The following is an 18,070-nucleotide window of genomic DNA, read 5'->3' on the forward strand; positions in this document are numbered from 1 at the left end:
GTAACAGTGACCAGGGTCATGGGGAACAGGACTAGCCAACAGGGACCTGGGCAGTTGATGCAGCAGTTGTTTGTTGTCAAAACTGGGTTTCTGCTTCTGTTTGTGACACTTTCAACCTCAACTATTTCCTGATTAGGCAGTGCTGGACTCCTGTTTAACTGCTGCTGTTGCTGAAGAGTGGTAGCTACCAATGCTGCTGGACAGGGACTCTGCAGGTAGCATGGCTCTTGGCACAGAAGAGGGCCCAAAGGTGCTGCTTGTGACTGGGAGACTTGCAGAGTCGGCTCAGCCGTACTGATGACATGCCACAGGGTATGGTTCCCAGTACCTGTTGGAGTGACCATCTCTGGGACATCAGAGGCCTTGACCCAAATGGAGATACTGAGGGAGGACATGGTAGTCCAGGTCTTGGGCCGCAGGAAGCGCTGGTGCGTCTCCCTGAGGCTGGGATGATGGCAGCATGACCTGGCTGAGGCCCTTGCAAAGGCAAGGAATGTATAAACTGAAAGGGATCAGATACGAGGACGGTGTCCCTGATCACAGCCTCATGCTGCATTAGAAGCATACCTGCTGATATATTTCAGCTTCTGAGACCTTTGTGTTTTATTTCTGGAGCCTCTCACTGAATCAGTATTTCTGGAGCATCTCCCTCTGCCCTCCCACCCTCCATAAAGTTATATGCCAGAGCAAAGGAGAGGAGTGAAGCATGAGCCTGTCTTGTCCACCAGAACTGGTAGGGGCTAAGGAAAATGTTCTCACCCTAGCAGCTCCCCTGCCCCACACCCATGATGGAGCTTGCTGGAGCATAACTACCCTAGGAAAGAGGATGGTTACAGTATGTCATTAGGTCAGCTGAGGGCAGCCATTTGGCAGTGACTCTGGATTGCTGCTTTTGCTGCATTTTGCTTCCCAAGTCTCTTCTCTGGCATGCAACAACTGCTGTTTGGAAAGCCAGTCGTGTGCTGCTTTCTTCACGCGTCTTCCCACCACAGAGACAGCCCAGTAGGTCTCTGCAGGGCCGGTGGAAGGAGAGGCATCTCATAGCGGAAAAGAGCAGGTGGGAAGATGATTTAAAATTAGGACCCTGCAAATGGTGGTTGGTGATTTGCTCCCCTCTCCCCTTCTCTGGCCAGCTTCTGACTTTCCATCCTGGTGCTGCAGGTTATTGCTTGTAAGTGCTCAGCTCCCGGAATCAATATTGCCCAGCTGGGGACCATAACCGTGAAACAGGCTGGGAGAAATTGCTGGAATTGGCTGCAGGAGCAAATGTGTGTCTCTTGTTGTCTCTCCCCCCCCCATCCCCGTTCTCTGACTCTTTCTCTGCTGAGAGCTGCCTTTCTATACAGACTGTGCTTTGCTGCTGTTCCCGCTGGGGAAAGCTCACGGGAGGGTTGAAGTGGATGTGGTCAGAGAGGAGCATGTTGAGGGGTGGTCTGACGGGTGGGAGAGAGCAAATGAGTTATTACTCGCAGGGCGAATGTTTCCAAGCAAGCTAATGTGTGCTAATGCATGAGTGCTTCCCAGGAGGTGTGCAGCCAGGCACGAGCAGCTGATGTTCAGAGAGCACTTGGGATTTAATTTGCATTCTGATTATCTTTGCCCTGCTGGCCTGAGCCCTTGCAAGTAAATCCTCCCCCTAATCCCCCTCCGGAGAGGTGTAAAGAGCAGTGAGGTGGTGTCAATTGCAAGTACTTAATGGCATTGATATTGGCTGTCTGCAGCAGCAAGGCTCTTGGCCCATTGATCTCCATAAGGGCTAGTAACTGGGGAAGCCATGGTGTAGACAGACCTTGAGCATCTTCAGCACCTTGCCATTTAACTGTGCTGAAATCTGCAGCCAAAAAGACAGTGCATTTGCTATAGCTGTCACAGCTTTGGCGTTGGTGGAAAACTGCTACTTCAGAGATGACCAGCACAGTCTGGCTTGGTTGTGCTTGGCTGCCCAAGCTCACAGGGCTTGCATGGCTTTCAGTCCAGAGATCTAGGACAGCCAGCTTGTTGTGGATGTCTTGCGTTTTTATCCATGCTAAGGTACCAGCAGTAGATGGCCCATTAGCAAAAGTAGTTTATTAGGTAAAGATCAATAGAGCAGTGGTGCTTTGCATGTATCGTGCACCTTTGTAACTGACTTACAGATCTATCTATTGCTCCCCGAGTTGGCAGCAGGCAGACCCAACTGTTCTTGGCAGTGTGGCTTACACGTACTGGGCAAAGCCAAGTTCCTGTGTTTAAGCTCAGCATTTAATGTGTAGAAGTACAGATTAAGGTTGTGCTTACTGTTGGTTTTGGTTTTTTCCAGCTTGAAGACTTGAACTTCCCAGAAATTAAGCGTAAGAAGCAAGATGAAAGCAAGGAGGAAGATAAGAAGGAATTCAAGGACCTCTTTGAGCTGGACAGTGACTCTGATGAGGAGAATGTTGGATTCCCTATAAAAGGTATGGGGCCGGGCACACCTTCTCCTTGTGCAGAATTCTGTATGATACGGGTCAATACGGCCCTGCCCTGAGGGGGATGCATGCTGGCCATGTTCGGTTCAAAAGATATGCTGTTAGGGAGAGAGAGCACAGGGTGATGATGCCTTTTGGAGGCTTTTTAAAGTGACAGATAGAAGGTGGTTGGGAGGCTTTTATCTTTCTCTCCCTCTCCTACTTTGTCAATCCAGCTCATTTTAAAGCCTTAGTCCTGCATTAGTCTTTTTCTGTACGTGACCCATACTGTCTCCTCCCCTTAGCATCTTTCTTTTGTCACAGACACTGACCTCAACATGATAGCCCAAGAACCAGGGGATGTTTGGCTGAACACAGACCCTGCTTTCAAAGTGGCAGCCATGGTTCATACTGTAATTCCCAAAGAGTGAGTTCTCCTTCTTGTGCTTACAGCCTGTGCAGGTTCTGGGCTGAAGTCTCACCTTGGAGAACATAAAAGTGTTTGCTGTCATCTTGCACCTTGAGTGGAGGTGCAGAAATCCATGTTTTGTTTCTGCACCTATAAAAGAGGAATAAGAATGTTGTTCCACCTGACAGCATGCTGGGTCTTTGCTGTATACGTCATTGCAAACAATAGCTATCATAGGGGCTGGCTACCAGAACAAGAATCTTTGATGGAAGAATGGTTATCCTCTCTTTGCATGCACTTCTGATTTATTTATTTTACAGTGACCGACGTTGCAAGTATTTTTGACAAGCCAAGAAGTCTAGAGCCTCTAGAGAAAATGGAGTGATGTCACTCTCTGGCTGTGACCACGAGGGGGCCACAGTAAATTGTGGAACCTGCCTGAGAAGTTCATCTCATAGTTTGAGGAAAAAGTTAGATGTGCTTTTTGTAATTTGGAATGTTTGGATATCACAGGCTTTCTAAATGCATTGTCATTCATGTAGCAGGGTGACTTGCAGGAATACAGAGTTTTCTGGTTTGGAGATTTAATCTATGGATAAAGTCCTAGTCTGTTGTGCACATTGTAAGGCGTGAGGATAAATCTTGAGACTTACCACAGAACCAATGAGCGTTGTCTCCCTCACAGGCATCTGTGACACAGGAGGAAGAAAAGGTTGGAAAAATCTTGTTTGATAGCTTGAGGTTGAAGTCAGTGGATTTTTGTAGGTGACCCAGCAAAGAATGGGAGGAGAGCAAAAGTGAGCACATGACCCACCAAGGTACTGAGAGATCAGTGTGACATCAAAATAATTTGCTGAGATATATCCTTGAGATCTGGGGTTGTCCTGCCTGCCATATGCGTCAATGCCTTGGAAGAATCCTAGTGGCTTCTAAAAAGGCAGTGATAACTGCAGTTCAGAAGGCAGGTTGCTGGGAGCCAGGGAAACCCAAGGTCTCTTTCTGTGCCTCCCAGGAACTGACTTTATGTATGCTTGGGAGGTTTCTTGGACTGATGGACTTCTGGATGTACATTGAGATTCTAACGAGGCGTGTCTGTGATGAACGTAACTGATGATACAATACAAGGTCTATGGCAGCTGTCTGTCTGGCACCTAATGTACGCAGCTTCTACCTCGTTTCTGGTGCTTGCCTGCTCACTGTAGAAATCTGCTGAATATAAAGGTTTGCAATCTACTTGCTAGGCATGGCTTTTACCCCCCTGCCTGTGCATGTGGTTGTGACATCTGTCCATGATGTTCTTTGGCAGCTTTAAGGGGCTGACATATATTGCGAAGAGAGTGCAAATAAGGACTAAGGTTCACGTGGTATCAAAGGGCTCTCCCTGCTCTGTTTCTATGAGCCTCGCAGCTGCGGTATCTAGTCGCTGAGCATGCATCAGCGCTGCAGTGTCAGTAATGGGCCTTGCCTTCCAACATTCCTGGGTCAGCTGCCTCTCCATAGCCTTTGTTCTTAGTAGGGTGTTTTCTGGAGGGAGGGAACAGGCCCTGAAGGCAGCTTCCATCTCAGGGAGCAACTGTGCTCAGCCCCACCATGGATCCTGAGGTGCTGGGTGGAGACAGCGGAGCACTGGGTCTGTAGTGTAGCATAGAGTGAAGTCCCCTCCAGGCAATGGTGTGACTCCGCAGTGGGAAAGGGACAGGGAACAGGGAGGCTGGGAAAAGCGCCTGTGTCTTGGGAGATGCATACAATGAGCTCTTGTTCTTACTCTGTGTGGGGTGTGAGATGTTCCCAGCCGTGCTCTGCATTCAGTAACTGTCAGGGCTGGCTGCAGATGGAAGTCAGAGAAGCCAGTGCTTCAATTTGCTGCAGTTCCCTGTCTTTGTAGCCATTGTTCTACCGGGTGGCCAGATGCAAGGGAATTTGGGAGGCCCTGCAGCTGCTGTGGCCTGTGTATTCACTTCTTTACCTGTGAGGTTTGAAGGCATAACAATCTCCTCCCTTCAAATAAGGCAAAAGGAGAGTCTGGGACAATGGCAGGACTTTGGTTCATCTTGAATCAGCCTCAGACTACTTCTAGGAGAGACATGTTGAGCAGCTGATGGCAGAAATTTAGGCAGGAAGATGAGACTGCCCTGGATGGACTTCTGGGAGAGGAAAACAAGAAGTATAGCTGGAAAACAAGAAATATAGCTGAGAATGCCCAGTGATGCTGACCTCCTTGAAAAGTGACAGGGAGAGACCTGATCCAAGACAGGTTGGTGCTCTGAAAGTAACTGCGACACTGGTGTGTTGTGGGAATCTGGGAAGCTCATCGGAGCAGATCAGCCCTTCTGACACAACACTACTTCCAGACATGGGCAGGAAGAGATGGGGCTGGTGGGCTACACCCTCCCTGCTCTGAGAGTGGAAGCAGGGCCATGGTTTGGGAATGCCAAGGCTGATGTGGGAAAAGAATAGGAGGCTCACTGGAAAGGTTAACCATACCCAGAGACGTCCATGCTCTCCTCATTAGCAAGGCTTAGCAGCAGCACCCGAAACTCTGTTCAGAGTTTTTACTGGAAAGAGCCATTTCCAGAGTCCTGGGGATATGTAGGTCTCTGCAAAGAAGGGGGAAGGGAGGGAGGGACTTCTGGAAAGGAAGGAATTCCCTGCCAGAAAAGTCCTAGCTAGATAGTTGCAGTGGTCTGTTGCTGTAACTCATCCTCCTAGGCAACCCCACGGGTTAAATCTGTGAGGATGGTTGCCCTGGTCTGGAAAACTCTCTTCCCTCTGATGATGGCTACATAAAAGTCTGGATTTCAGAACCTGCTGCTAGTGCAGCATTATTGTGGCTTTCTGGTGGGATGTTGGGTATGGAGGCATAGTGAAAATGGCTCCCATCTCTCACCAACCACAGCATTTGGCTTGGCAGAATCTTTCCTATGTTGACAGGACATTCTTCTTCCGATTAGTAGTTGTTTTGGCCTGTCAGGTCCCAGACCAAATTCACAAGAGCGGAAAATTGCCTGCTAAAAGCCAGGAAATCATCAGTTTTGTTATTTAGCTGCTGTTCAAAGCCACCCTTACCTTTTGCTTTTGATCTAAATTAAGCATTGTATCAGTGAAACGTTGATTTTAGTTTACACTGTCCCTAATCTCTCTGGAAGAGGGTAGGCCTGGAGAGCGGCTAGAGTTCTTGGGTTAACCATTGCTAGCCAAAACATCTTGCTCATTAACTAACGTGTACCTCAAAGACTTTTGTATTTCTAAGAGCAGAGCAGGCTTCTGAAGAGGTCTTTCCAATCCCAGGCAGGGAGCGAATGGCACATTTTTCCCAAACTGAGGGGGTTGGGGAGCTCCCTGTTCTCACAGTTTGCCATTACTCATTCCTGGGGGGGCCAAGGGTAGATGATAAAAACTGTCCCTGCACGTGGGAGAAGGGTAACGTGCAGATCTTGTTGTCCTCCAGCAGCACGGGTGCAGTTGTGCATTACCTTCTCTTCTGTTCTGAGCGTCCCCCTCTTGTCTGCCCCCACCTCCACCGTTTTCAGCTGTGCTGTAGCAGAGAAAGGACGTTTGCTGCATCCAGCCCCAGGCACTGCTGCAGGAGATGGCTGCCAGCAGTTTGGTGTTCGCAGCTCGCACAGCCCTTGGCCCCAGTGTGCAGCTCCCAGATGGGAACCACCCGCCCCTGCTCTCCTCCCACTGGGGAGCAGGAACAGCAGCAGCATCTGGCAGAGATACCGCCTCCAGAATCCTCCCAGAACAGCATCCCTTGAGCAGGCGAGGCGCGGCCACTGGGGACTGCCCTGGAGTTGAATAGGCAGCATCCTAGATTTCCCAGAAAGTAGGAGAAACTGCAGCATGGGCTGGGGAGCAGATTCAGATGGGGTATGTTCCTGTGGGGAGCATCAGTGTGGGCATAACATTGTGGTAGTGGATTCTCGCAGGGCGAGTGCTCCTGGAGGGATCCTTGGAGCGATTCAGAGGTGAAAGTCAGCTCCAGCCAAGTGTTACAGCCTTGAATCTTTCTGCCCTTCAGCTCCGGGGCTGCACTATAATTGCATGTGTTGAGGAGAGGGATAACAGGCAGGTGCATAAAGATGCAGGTGCAAGCTAAACACCTCCAGTGCTCTTGCAGTATATGGAGGTGCTAGGGAAGAGGAAAAAGTATGTTCAGGGCAGGGGAGGTTACAGGGTAGTCAGCAGCCTAGCGATGTTCTGAACTGAGGATTGCGGAGAGGCCGTTTTGTTTAATATCCACTGATGAATCTGTTAGTTCCCTGATTGTGCCTGATCCTCGTTGTTAACGTGGCTTCCACAGCATCCTCTGGTAGCACAGTAAGACATGCCACAACTTTAATGTAGACATTATTTGAAAAAAGGGTTTTTTTTTTTTTCTGTAAGCCTACTGCCTTCTGAACTCACTGATCTTGTGCTAGCTACAGCCATCAGCCTGCTTTAATGCACCATCTAGGATCCAGGCATAAACCTATCTCTTAGGCCTGTCTTCTTTTGAATCCTAACCCCAGTTTTGCATTAGGCCAGAGATGAAAGGCTGATAGCAGGCCATCTGCTCCCCTTGGCCCAGGCCTTCTTCCTAGTGCTTCAGGTTCTGCAGGACCCAACGGTAGCTAAGCTCTCTGATCCTTCCTTAGCTTAACCTTAGCAGCCTCACAGCAGCCAAAACCATGATAAGCCATTTATCTTTGACAGGAGCCACCTTTTCCCTAGCTCTGTAAGCTTTGCAGGTCTCCAGTCTCTTCTTTCCTGAGTCCCAGCCCTGACTTCAGCCTTTGCTGTACGCCACAGGTCCCTGGTAGAAGCCGCCTCCCACCCATCAGAATCTTCATTCTCACTTCTCAGGCCTTGCTGAATCCAACAATGAATGAATGAATGAATCTATCTCTTCTGAATCCTAGCAAGACTAGCAATAACAAACGTTTCTGTGTCTGGTGTCACGTTTATAGAAGTCTCATTGGGTTTCTTTGTGGTTTGAGCCCCCTGCTCTGTCAGTACCGGCACTTCTGTTTATTTTAGGCGTTCCTGAAAGAACGGACAGACTGGTGGACGGTTCTTTGGAAGTCAGTTAGTAAGTTCATCAGCACAAATCCATATCTGCTCCTTTCAGAACCTGGAAGTTAGGAGCGCTGGTTAGCTCCCTGTCAGTGCATCTTGCGTTGCACTGGGAGACCTCAACCAAGATCGAGTTTGGTGGCGGGTGCTGCTGCATAGCCTGCTGGGGAGGAGTAGTCCCTGCTCAGTGCGCCAATATGACAAATTCAGGCATAATAATTGAGGCAGGAGAGGGAGGATGTCTTGACACAGTTGGAGTGGGGTTTGAGACAGGACTTTTGAGTTCACGTGTCCAGGATCCCAGCATAGTGGTCCTTCTAACAAGATGATGCTGCCTGTTGGCTGTCTATTTCTGGTTGTTTTGTTTTGGTCTGCTCCTGGCCGTGGAGCAGCCACACCAGGGAATAAATTGCAAGTGGTGTATTGATGCATGCAGCAGATATGGCTGCACAGGAAAAGGAACGAAAGTGATGAATTTGCAATCGTTTTTTAATTTTGTGGATCTGAGGGGAGATTTCCCCTACCTTGTGCACATGGAGCTGAAAGCTGCCTGCTCATTTCAGCAGGATTGCACACCCCCAGCATCCTCTCCAAGGGGGCTGGAAAGGTGGTGAACGCAAACAGTTCCATCACATCAAGACAAGCTGCCCTCTGGAATGGAGAGAGCATTTGGCAGGCAGGAGAGACTCCCTTGCTTGGGTCTCTGCAAGGTCTGAAGAGGGGAGAGAAACAAGTTTGCACGTTTCAGGAACCCCTGAGCAGGCAGGGGCAGAAAGAGCCAGGAGATGGGGAGGAAAGAGCGTGGATTTGATCAGTCTGTGTGTTGCTAGTGGGGGTAGGGAAGTTCATGCGTTCCTTTCATTTACCAGCTGACAGATCTCTGGGAGGAAAGGCGGCTGCTCCTGGAAATTATTAATGGCTTAGAAAGAGGTGCTGGACTGCCTCGTCATGAGGCAATTAAAGGCGAGAAGGGAGTGTGGCTGCAGCGTCTCTCTGGGCCTGGCTGTAATGAGTGATCTGTCCACATTAAGTGTTGGTGTGCCTCTAATGAACTTGAACAGGTTTCTTCATTTATCCCTCACGTAATCATATTACATCAATTTAATGCCAGACTGGTGGGGGCCAGGGATGTGGAAGGAGAGGTCAGACATTTTCATTTCATAGCAGAATAATCATGGCCCTTCTCAGTGGCAGAATTCCTGCTGTGGGCTGTCAGCTTGAGGATCCAGAGGCAGAGTGAGGAGGAAGAGGGGAGAAGCACTAGTTCACCGGAGCACCCTAAGCATTCTCTTCTGGAGTCGTGCTGATACCCTTCTGCCTGAGGAGATGGAACCTTGAGTTCTGCGTGAAGGCTGTATTGGGGCCTCTGTGTGTGTACATCAGGGGAAGGGGAGGCAGGGGCTGAGCTTAGGGGAGGGGAGCAGGAGGCTGGAGAAGTTCAGTAAATTCCTCTTAGTGGCCTGCTGCCTGTGCATAGCACGTAGGAATGACCCAAGGGCCCGATACCCAATTCCTGCCCACAGCTGGTTTCTCTGCATACTCTCAGATGAGCTGGTAGCTGGATCTGTCGGTGCTTTTGCTAGTGCTGCTTGATGGATGAGAGCGTGCCCCTCCGCTGTTGCCTGAGCTGCTCAGGTGCCCATCAATATGATGTGGTGCAGTGAATAGCACTGCAATCCATCTCCTGTGGAGCGGGTGCTCTCCGCATGGCTGCGGGCGCCCGAGAGAGCTCCGTCCATGAGATGTAGCTTCCGATCCCTCGGGGGGCAATTGCACAGAGGCTGCGTGCTGGCAGAGCTGACAGATGGGTGAAAGCAGAGCGAGCAGGGTGATGACGGGGAGCTGGGAATGCTAGCAGCCAGCTTATTAATGGCTCTGTATGCAGTTCAGTGAGTAACATAGGTCAGCTGCTGAGGAGGGAGGATGGGGCAAAAAATAGACGCCATGGTGGGGCCCAGGAATCACAGTGTGAGAAAGATGTACAGCCAGTTTCCAAGCAGAGTCTGAAGTGTGAATAAATAGCTTCTTCAGCGGGTTTGTAAGCAAGGGCAGGCAACCTGCAGCACTGAGCTGGGCTTAGCTCAGGGGTCGTGGCTGGAAGGAGGCAAGAAGCAGCTGGTTCTTCTGCTCCCTCTGTACAGAATTTGTATTCTGTCATTTAAATGCATGGTGACTCACACTGTCCAGAGGAGGGAGAGAGGGGAGAAGCACTCCTCCACTGAAGCAAACTCAACATGAGTAAAAGAAGTCCGGTTCCAGAGGCTCAGAGGCAGATGATTTGCCCACAGGCCAAGCACCCAGAAGCTCTTAATACTTCCTCCCAGGCTCCCTTGGACCTGGCTAGCCATCTGCAGAGGGAATTTGCAGCAATATCTGTTCCTAGACCTTTCTGTTGTGACTAACAGAGGGAGTAAAGCTAAGAGAGGTTTACAAGGATGCCCTGAACCAGAGAGTCTACCCCTGTTTTCAGTTACATATAACCATGGAGGGGTGGAGGTGGGTATACGCAGGCACTATTTCTCTGTGGAACCAGCCCTTCTCTGGTCTCAGCTTCGTGACTTATTCCTTCTCCTTTCTCATGTCTGTTCCATAGGCCCATTTCTTCTCATTGTACTCTTCTGTCTGCCGCCTTCTAGCTTTCATGTCTCTGAGCAGGGCAGACAGTTAGGTTCATGATGGACGCTTGGGTGCTGCGCTGGTGGTGCTCCATAAATACCAGGTAGCAGCAAATCCTGGGCTTTAGCAGTAAAACCCTGCTATGGGCTTCTGAGGTGATTTCTCTGACTCTCTGTGTCCTGGCCTTCCTGGCGTCTAGCAGGTGCCTCTGAAATGAAATGCGTCCTCTGGGCCTCTCGTGCAAGGGGACATGGCTTTTGGAGAAATATGGGAAATTTCCCCTTTCCTGTGTGTATGACTGTACTCCTGAGGATGAATGTTGGGATGGCAGTACTTTGCCCTTTGCATATACTGCCTGCATGTATGCTTGTGTGCTGCTCTTTGTCTCCATTTACATAGTAAAAATACTTGCAGGTAAAGCCAAAGCCAAGCAGGCATCAGACGACAGTTCAGAAGCAAGCAGCAAGGACTATGGCGAGGATGATGATGAAGAAGAAGGAAAGTATGAGATCGAGGAGGACGAGGAAGAATTGGAAGAAGACAGTGACTCAGATGGTAAGTAGTGCAGTTGGGCAAAAGGGAGGGGAATTATTGACAGCACTGGTAACTGAAGGCTCCTTTGCATTCTGGGCGCTCCCCTACAAAGGAACTGTCTCCTCTTTTCTGGCTGTGCTGCTGTTCTGAGCTGTAGGGTGTCAGGAGGGACTTTTACACACAGACACACACACGCCCTGGTCAGGGGGACCTGGCAGTTCTGAGTTTATACTGAGAAGAGAGTGAAAGGGTTAAGGTCTTTGCAGACCTTGCTCTAACAAGCCACCAGTCCCTTTCATCTCTTTTCAGGGGCCTCCTGCGGAGAGGCTCAAACAAACTCTTGAAGTACAGACCACCCCAACAGGGTACAGAAACCTTCCTTCAAGGCTCTCCACAGGTTACACATGCATGGGGGTGTGGAGGGTGCACTTCACTTTTCATCTGAGCAGTGCCTGGGGTATGGGGTGCGGCACAGGGGTAACCCTTTAGTTGCTGCTTCTCAACAGCTCCTCCCAGGATAGGACTGGTAGGAGATCTTGTCCAAGTCCTGCATTCATCTGGGCTTTCTGCACTGAAACAGTGGTATTTGCCAGTATGTGTACAGACCCTGCTAGAACCACTGACTTTGCTCTGTGCTTGGTCCTGATCACTTCTGCCAGTTAGTAGCTGCTGCCACGAGACAGAATCGGTAAGAGCGGTGGGTGTCAGCGTGAGAGGCTACCAATTCAGCGTGCTCCTAGCAGGCCAAAAGAACAGCTGTCTAAATGGCTACTGAGAAAGCTGCCAGCTGTGCCACCAGGGCTGTGCTAGATGCCCAGCCAGGCTTTGTTGCAGCTGAGGAGAGAGTATCTTCCCCTTCTGTCCCTTGCACAGAGCCACAGCCGGGTAGAGAGCCTGCTCAGCACCCCAACAGAGTGCAGCTAACCACGTTCAGCTCAGTCTTGCCTGTGTCTGCCAAGTCACTCTGCTAACTTAGCAGACAGAAGCTGGGCCTGCCAGGGGCTCTGGCTGCTGTGGTGTTCCTTTGCTGGTTTTTGTGTGCCACTTCCTTAGGCCTTTGTATTAGAGTGCCAAGCCTCTGCTCCTCAGCATGCCATTGGGTGTGATGTGTGGTTGTGGGGAACAGCCACAAAAGCTCCTGTGTGCAGGCTTGCTTTACTAGTTTGGGGAGCAGGGAGAGCAGGAAGGGGGAAAAGAGTCCAAGTGAGAGCAAAATCTGACTGATTTAGCATGGCAGATGGCTGTGGCTTGGCACGCACACCCAAACCTCGGCACCGAGAATAGATGGGTATTTGCTGCATGCTCTGACAATGCCATAAAGGATGAAGAGGGAGAGTGTTCCCTCTCTGCCTACTGGAGTGCGCAGACAAGCTGAAGGAAAAGTAACCTTCTTGGTGTTTGGGAGAGCAGGAACTCTGATCCTCCCTTCCTTCACCCCTCATGGCAGCTTCCTTCGCTTTGGGCTGTAGGAGCACGGCGTGGAGCCAGCAGAGTCTCTTAGTGCCTGGATACACTGGTGTAGCAGCAGTGACATTCAGGCCTGGGTGCTCCTGGCCCATGGCACTTTTTCCGACATCAATCAGGCAGGGCAGACAGGCAGATCCACCCCTCCCAAGTCTTAAGCTCTGTGTGCTGAGCATTCCTGTTGTGCTTTTTACCAAAACAGACAGGCGTGCAGCCTGGTTGGGCAATGGAACAGGGAGGCGCTTGTGTCTGTGACGGCTTCCCACCCTCCAGCAGGCCAGAGCCTTAGGGGAGAACTCTGCAGATGCTCTCGGTGCCCTGGAGAGGCACTTCTGTGGTCCTGATGCTCTGGTGTCACCAGTGCGGTTTTGAAAGATGGGAACTGCAGTGAGCATCCAGCGGTAGCTTTTTTGTCCTTTTTGGCAAGTAGGCTGAACTGGCAGAGCCTGGCAGCTGATCCAGGGAGTGCTGAGGAGAGGGAGAAGCAGCCATGTCCCACAGCTGCTGCCGCTGCCCTCCACGACCTGTGGGAGGCTGTGGCATAAGACCGGAGGTAGGAATTGGTGCTGAGCAGAGGCTTTGCTGGTAGAGCTTAAGAAAGATGGTCTGCAGGGCCCCCTGTGGAAGCAAGGTGTAGGAAGCTCAAGCCACACTTCTGGAATGAGAAGGGTGGGCACTGGGAATGGGGATGTGTACAGTCCTGCACAGCCCCTAGAAACCAGTTCTCACTTGTGCTCCCTACTATTAAAATATAGTTTCAAAAAGGAGAGAGCCTGGGGCTAGTTTTGCATTTGGGAGTCTTGCTGTTACCTATGACAGCTCCTTTCTGTCAGCTCTTAATGCCCAGCCTGACATCTCTAGTGAGGCAGACGGACCCGAGCTGTGAGGGGTGAAGGTTTTGGAGGCACTGCCTGTCTCGTGTCCCCAGTTCTTACTTCGTGTTTCTGCCTCAGGCACAGCAATTAGTTAGGTCTCCTCTCCTATCGCCCCCAAGTACTTCAGAGCCAGTGCTGTACTGAGCACCCTGCAGCGCTCTCCTACCGCTATCTGGGAGCTGCAGTGGCACCAATAAATTAATGAGTGTCTGGGATTAATTAGCAATGAGTTGCCTCGACTCGCCTCACTCTCGCTTGCAGTAAAGCAGGATTTACACCTCTCTTTCCACCCACAGAAGGAGGGAAGGAAGCCGCCCGTGTTCCCCAAGGGTCACAGAAGCAGAGGAGCCTCACTCATGGGATGTCACGCTCTGACCTCGAACAGCTGGCCCAAGGAGAAGAGGACATTGTGGAGGACTTAGCTTTCTCTGATGATGACTGAGCACCCTCACAGCCACCCCCTCCAAGCTTATCCCTCACAGAGCTGCTGTGGACTGGATCACCCAGCCTTCAGCACCTGTAGCTGGTTCTTAACAGAGGTGGTAAGAGCTGGGGAGCATGGAGGGTGGGAGGCCAGCCCCAGGTGCCACCAAGGACTTTCTCAGTGACACAGCAGAGACGCTACTTGGACTTTCAAGCTTTTTCTACCAGTTATGTTTTTGGTAACAGTAAAATTGTGGTCACGTCAAGGCCAGTAAAACTGCTCAGCATAGGTAATAAAAAGCCCTCATTAAAATCTGCTGCTTTAAATAGCGTAGGGTTCAGTTTTAGCTCCTGCTGGAGCACGAGCTGACCAAGGGAAGGACAAGTTCTTTTGTCTAAGGGTCCTCCTGTCTGTTCAGCCAACCACCCAGGTTGCCCCGTATTTTGCTCTGGGGCCCTCCCTTTTGCCAAGAAGTTCTTAAGGATTGCATAGGGTGTTTCAGTGCTTTGTGTCGTCACTGCAAATGGAAGCCTTTATCAGTAACATCAGAAGCAGCTCAGTTCAATCAAGCTGGCTGTAAGTATGCTAAAGAAGTTAACTTTACGTGCCTGCCTTAGGATATGGAGGGAGGGGCAGAGACTGAAGGTTGTGTAGGCACCAAGGGGTAAGAGGAGGCAAAACTAATAATGTAGGAAACAAACTTTCATTTTGTGATGGCTGTTGGATTTGTGCGAGATACATTTGCTTAGCAAAAACAAGGGACAAGGCTGAGCCTGTGCTTTTAACAGACCTATTGTTATCCACAGTGACATAAAATCACCTCTTTCTAGGGCCAGTCCTAGCTGCTGATGCTGGTGGTGAACACTGTTTTGTTCTCAGAGTCCTGAAAACAGTAGTGATGATTGCAGGCTGTCTTGGGCACCCAGCCTGCCTTTATTACCTCAAAGCCAACCACTGCATCGCCTGGGCAGCTTCTACATGCAGCTCATGATGTGTCTTCCTGTAGGAGTGGTGCTTGTGGGAGGACATCGTGTAGCTCAAGGTGGGTATGGGCAATTTGTCATCTGTTGGGAAAATATAACCAGCTTACCTCTTGAGACCACTGTTAGTTTGCAGGACTGGCAGCTAGGAAACATATTTCTTTGGAAAATAAACTGGAAATAGAGGGTATGTGCTGAGAGAGGTAGGAAAAGTTAAGTATTCTTAGGGCATATCTGACAGCATCACTCCTGAAAATTAACTGTGCCTTTCAAGAGCATTGTTATTTGTTAATGCGGATTTTTGGAAAAGAAAACAGAGGCCCAGGACTAAATACAATCTTTATTCTTCTCTGCCACCATTCAGTGAGGTCAGTAGCTGTCTGTCAGCGCTTGGGGTGGCCAAGCTACCTGCACAGATTTGGTCATCTCTGCCTTCTGCACTGCCTACATGTTCCTCTCCAGGCATCCTTACTCCTGCACACCACAAGAGGACAAGATGCTTTTTTAAAAAACATTTTAAAAGAACAACTTTTTTTTTTTAAGAAGTTCTCTGTTTTCATGGAGTCAGAAGAACCACAGCTCAGAAACATTGCCTTATGATAGATGAAAACCCAAATGTACCATAGCCTGGCTAGCGGTCTCCCTCTCACCCACACGTGTAAGTGATAACAACTCGTTGTATGTGAAGAGGTAATTATGCTCTTCCTGTCCTACACTGAGTGCTGCTCCTTTCCTGCTTCCAGACATCATTACCACACAGGTAATTACTGCTGTAGTACAGTGTTGTGGGGTGTTTGCTTCATTCACAGTTTGTTACGTCTTTTTGGAGCTTAGTGGCAGGAATAGGGATAGAGATGGCTTCTTTTTCCCAACTGCACCCAGATACCCTTTGTCCCATAAGGGGGGAGGAAGTAACCTCAGAAATAAGTAATTTGGGTTTTATTATCATAATCATCATTATTATCATTTATAGCCTGCTCTGAGGGGGCCAAAGCACCTGCTGCTTCATGAGGGGTTCAAGAGCACTCAAGACTGAGGTTCCCTACGGCTGGTAAAGGCTGTGTCTTCAGGCAATTACATATGGGAGCCTGGGGTATGACTACAAAGATGAGAATTGTAAGGCCCTAACTATAAGAAAAAGGTTTTAACTTACCTCTTCTTCCAAAAGAGAAAGGAGTCGCTTTTTCTTCTTTAACTTAGCTGGGCAAGGTGCTGTCTGCCTTTTGGCAGCTGTGAACCAACCCTCAGATTGGCTTTTAGGTCAGAAATGTAGCAGCTCCACTGCACCGAGTTACCAATGCCAGCGGTAAGGCATATGGCCCCAGTGTACACACAGTGAAAGAAAGGAGACTTCTTCAGTAAAGCAACCACTTGCAAGGAGCTCAGGAAGCTAGGTACCATTTGTAAATTAAGTGTTTTTCTTTTTTATTTAAATTGATTGCTGGAAAGCATTTTTATCGTGATGTGATGGATAATGACTTTTTTTTTTTTTTACAATATAAAGAAGCTAATGTACCACCAAGCTATTTTGTAAGAAAAACGGTAGCACGTGCAATGTTTAAACAAAAAAAAAAGAGGGGAGGGGGAGAGAGAGAGAGAAAAGTACCACATGTGATTGTTGTTCACAACTGTACAAGTCACAGGAGGTCACCCCCAGGAGTTACCATCTCTTTCACAGTAGTAAAAACTCTGCCCATTGTTTTTAGCCTGAATCCCCCAGCATCCCTCCCCCTCCTCTGGGAACGCACAGGTATCTGTCTCATGGTCCACAGCAGGCCAGAATGTGCAACTACGTCCACCTCTGTAACAAGGCTTTAAAAAGAACAAAACCCTACGAACAAAAAAACCCACCCCAAATGTATAAATGAGTCTGTTGTTGTACACATGAAGGAGGGAGGGGGCCACATTGGAGTGAGGCCTGTGACCCTTCATCCTACCAAAGCACACACTTTTTTCTTCTCTTTAAAACAAAACATCTAATGAAAAAAAAACCAACCTCTGCGGAGCTGGAGCACAGGCAGAGTCCATTCTCTGTGTGTGCTGAAAGGGACAACGTGCCAGGGAAGAGGGCAGCCCCCAGCCTGTGGGACAGCACTGAGCCGCCTGTGCCGTACCATCCACACTGAAGTAAACACGGACCGGAACTTGCCTTTTTTTTTTCTTTTTTTTTCTTTTTGTCTGTCTTTGGTATTGTTTTAAAAGTTGCTAGAGATGCATAGACACCTGAATGAGGAACTGAGTACAGTTTCCAGGGAGGAGGCGATATTTGGGAAGGTGGTTGGTTTCATTTTTGATGGGTTTTTTTGCTCAGGGGGGCGAGTACCATTTGGAGGAGCAGTGCCCGTTCCCCTTCCCTGCTTGGAGTCACACCCAGAAGTTCCTGAAAGCCATGTTTCTCTGAAGGCAAAGAAAAGCGTTCATTCCCTGTCCACGGCTCTCCATCTCGGACTGGTGAGCGACAACAAGAAGGGGTGTGAAAGGGAATGGGAATGCTGCTGCCATCCTCTAGAATCATTTTCTTTCTCTTCACTTGTGTTGTCTCAGCACATCTTTGGATAGTTTTCCTTCCTTCCCTTTTTACAGTTTTTAAAACTTCTGTGGTTTTTTTTTTTTAAAACAAAAAGCAAAAAAATTAAAAACCTCCCTTCCTCACTCCTGTGTCTCACACTGCTGAGGGAGGCGCTCTCCTGCTCTCTCAAAATGCATTACCTTCAGTTTGTTCAACTGAATCTCAGTTCCAGAAGCAGTCAAGAGCTATCCTGCAGTTAAGATGGAGGTTTCGTGGTGTCATTGATCCCAGCAATGATGGAGGAGTTCCCGTTTTCCTGCTTTGGTGAGACGCGGCTGGCGGAGGGCAGGCCACTGCTGAATGGGGAGGCCACGCTGCCTGTGGAGGACGGCCGGAGATCAGCTGGGGGCAGGTCCCGCTCTGGTGGCCGTAAACCAGGAGGTTGCAGTGGGAAAGCCATGGGGAAGCCTGCCATGTACAGAACTCTGCCCACTCTCTTGGCGACCTATTTAAAAAAAAAAAAAAAAAGAGGAAATAAATGCAGGGGTGCAAAAAGGGATGAGAATGTGCACAAACTGTCTTCAGAAACCCACAGAAGCTGCAGCTTCATGCAGCAAGCCCAGATTCTATACTCCAAAGTAAGTGAACTGCAGATAGAAGACCTAGGTTACATCATTTGAAATGAAGAGCTACCATTCCCAATCCACCAAAATAAAACCTCCTTGGTGACTTACCAGAGAAGACCGGGAAGGTTTCCTCCTCTCTCTTTTTTTCTAAA

General features: G+C 49.4%; 2 protein-coding genes across 2 annotated transcripts in view; one reads left to right on the plus strand and one right to left on the minus strand.

Annotated features, from left to right (window-relative positions):
• The window catches only part of NOC2L (NOC2 like nucleolar associated transcriptional repressor), a 56,075-nt gene extending 39,725 nt beyond the window's left edge, over window positions 1-16,350 (plus strand). The window contains exons 19-21 of the mRNA XM_050909637.1: window positions 2,300-2,435; window positions 10,921-11,061; window positions 13,676-16,350. Of these exons, the coding sequence (XP_050765594.1) occupies window positions 2,300-2,435; window positions 10,921-11,061; window positions 13,676-13,821 (423 nt within the window). The 3' untranslated portion in view covers window positions 13,822-16,350. The remainder of the gene's footprint in view (window positions 1-2,299; window positions 2,436-10,920; window positions 11,062-13,675) is intronic.
• Window positions 16,330-18,070, minus strand: part of SAMD11 (sterile alpha motif domain containing 11) — a 126,493-nt gene continuing 124,752 nt past the window's right edge. The window contains 1 exon segment of the mRNA XM_050909636.1: window positions 16,330-17,797. Coding sequence (XP_050765593.1) covers window positions 17,549-17,797 — 249 coding nt within the window. The 3' untranslated portion in view covers window positions 16,330-17,548.

This window comes from Gymnogyps californianus, chromosome 21 (assembly GCF_018139145.2).
Source record: "Gymnogyps californianus isolate 813 chromosome 21, ASM1813914v2, whole genome shotgun sequence".
NCBI lineage: Eukaryota > Metazoa > Chordata > Aves > Accipitriformes > Cathartidae > Gymnogyps > Gymnogyps californianus.